At 26.1% G+C, this 2,726-nt stretch overlaps 1 protein-coding gene across 4 annotated transcripts in view; it reads right to left on the minus strand.

The window, feature by feature from the left end:
* The window catches only part of LOC107862284 (protein LEO1 homolog), a 20,309-nt gene extending 19,515 nt beyond the window's left edge, over nt 1–794 (minus strand). For all 4 annotated transcript variants that reach the window (XM_047409839.1, XM_016707802.2, XM_016707801.2 and 1 more), the window contains exon 1: nt 521–794. In XM_047409839.1, the coding sequence (XP_047265795.1) occupies nt 521–649 (129 nt within the window). In that variant the 5' untranslated portion in view covers nt 650–794. The remainder of the gene's footprint in view (nt 1–520) is intronic.
* Between the last annotated feature and the right edge of the window lie 1,932 nt (nt 795–2,726).

Below are 2,726 nucleotides of genomic sequence, written 5' to 3' on the forward strand. Positions count from 1 at the left end.
TGAAAATCAAATAAAATCATATCACATTAATTCACTGACTAAAATTTTTATTATTAAAAAAAAAAAAAACACAACAACAAGTCAGTTAATCAAAATGAAGAAAATTGAATTTTTCTTGCATTTTTTTCCTCGAAAAAGTAGGATTAAACCTGCTCATTTCACCCTGCTCCAATTGCTTGAGCAGAAAATCAAATAAAATCATATCACATTAATTCACTGACTAAAAAATAAAAATTCAACCAAAAACACAACTCGATTAATCAAAAAAGAAGAAAATTGAACATGATAAACCAATTAGGGCCAAGTTTTAACAATTCAGCAGAAAATCAAACAAAATCATATCACATTAATTCACTGACAAAAAAATACCTCGAATAATCAAACAAAGAGGAAAATTGAACACGATAAACCAATTAGGGCCAAGTTTTTGAGCAAAAAATCAAATAAAATCATATCACATTAATTCACCGACTAAAAATTCAACAAAAAAACAACTCAACTAATAAAAAAAAAATCGAACCGAAGCATAATCAGGTTGACGGTTGGATTCGTGTTCGGATTCAACTTCCTCTTCTTCTTCCTCCTCCTCTTCGGATTGGTCACCGAATAGGTTTTGCATCATCTGATGCCTCTTCTCTTCACCCACCATGGCTTTTGCTCTTTGCTCTTTGCTCTCTCTCTCTCTCTCTGCCTTTGCTTCAGTTTTTTCTCTCCCTTTTATTGCTTCAATTCGGTGCTTTTAAAGCCTTTTCCACAGTTTCTGTAGACTGTTTTGTAACGCCTATGTGAAACTGTGTGAAGCTGAGTAATATCACCACCTGTATTCCGAGTTTTCTTTAAAATCACTGCTTGTTAGGCTTAATACATGACAGACCAATGAGAAATTTTCCTAAATACTAAGCGGTTTTTTTGTTATGAAAAATTATATTTTCTGCCCCATTTTTACTGGTCACATTTTATTTCGCCAATTCAAATTATATATTCTTACTTGTCATATTTTCATTTTGCACACTTATTAAGAAAAATAATTATTGTCATTGTTATTTTACAATATTATCCCTATTTAATGATGTTTACTATTGTGTCTTGCAATTAATTTGAAGAAAAACAATTATTGTTGGTAAAATAGATAAATAAAAATTTGTTTTTTCTTGATTGTCAAAAATAACAATTAAAAATGAAAATTCAACTAGAAAATAAGTGACAAGTAAAAGTTATTGGAGGAAATAGTTTTTGACCCGCATTCTAATAGTATTTTTTTATTATATAATATAAAAAAAATTACAACTTATGGTATTTTTAGTTGAGGTTTTAAACATTTAAATTTAAAATTTAAAATATTAAGCTTACTTCAATTTAGCTTCAAAGTTAGTCAAATTAACTTTTACAAGATAAAATGTGGCAAATAAAAATCAACAGAGGATGTACTTTTTTCTGAAGTTGGAATCCAAAGAATATGTTTAGTTATAAAATAAAAAAAAATCAAAATTCAGATTCAACTTCAAATTGAATTTCAAAATTTTTAAAAAATTGAAAACCAACAACTTTATTTTCTCTCCAAATTACTCGTAAAAACTAAATATTATCATATATATTTATAATCAAATATATAATTTGTTTTGAAAATGATATTTCTTACTTTGAAAACAAAAAATATTTTTTCATACATTCACAATTTTAACGCCGAATGCCTTGAAGTAATTAATTTTTTTCGATTTTGATGTGGATGTTTTTTCTTTATTTGTCTTTTCATATTTGTGACACAAGCAATGACCCATTGTATTATTTTCACACGCAACATCTTGACGGTGAGACAGAATGCCTAGGAGCAAAACAAACTTTGAGTCTCAATCATAATCTGAGTTGGATGCATTCATAACAAGGTCAAATATATTTGAAACTAACTTTAAACTTTAGTTTTTTTGAATCTTTTCACGATAATAATTACATAACCACTTTTCGTATTTATCTCAATTTTTTAGGAACAATGAGCTATAAAAATACCCTTAATAATCCAACGGAGAAGTAATATATACAACAATACTTTAGTGCAATTAAATAGGGGAGTGATGAGTTTTAGAAAAAAAAAATTAATCAATCACATCAGTATGATTATTAGATCTTTTAAGAAGAAATTGTAAATAGAGTCATTTTATATGAATATGTAATTGTATTGAATAATTAAACAAGCTATTAATTTCTAAAATAATTTGAAAAGGTATTGAATAATAACCAAATAAATTTATATTTGTAAATATAGGTTTTATATATTAAATTTAAAAATAATGAAACATTACAAAAAGTTGCCTTGGAAGGAAGATAGAAATGGCTATTATAACAAGTAATTATCAATCAAAGTTTTAACACTGATATTTAGTATGCTGCTTCCGTTGACACTTAATTTAGTCTTAGCATCTTGAGTAATAAGTTACAAGATATTTCAACTATCTTGAGTAATTATTTATAAGATGCTGAGTATGTTTATTCTTGTATAAATTAAATTTTTCTTATTGGATATCAATTGTAGTGATTCTTGAGTCTCGTTATTATTAACATCTTTTAAACACGTTTAATTTATATATTTTTTTGTCTTAGTTTAACTTTATTTTATATTAATATAAAATAGTGAGATAGAATTCTATACTAATATTAGTTTCTTAATCGATGTTAAGTATTCAGTAGTAGATTACCCCATTATTATTATAGTGGTCAAAATCTTCAAATGG

This window comes from Capsicum annuum, chromosome 3, assembly GCF_002878395.1.
Source record: "Capsicum annuum cultivar UCD-10X-F1 chromosome 3, UCD10Xv1.1, whole genome shotgun sequence".
Classification (NCBI taxonomy): Eukaryota; Viridiplantae; Streptophyta; class Magnoliopsida; order Solanales; family Solanaceae; genus Capsicum; species Capsicum annuum.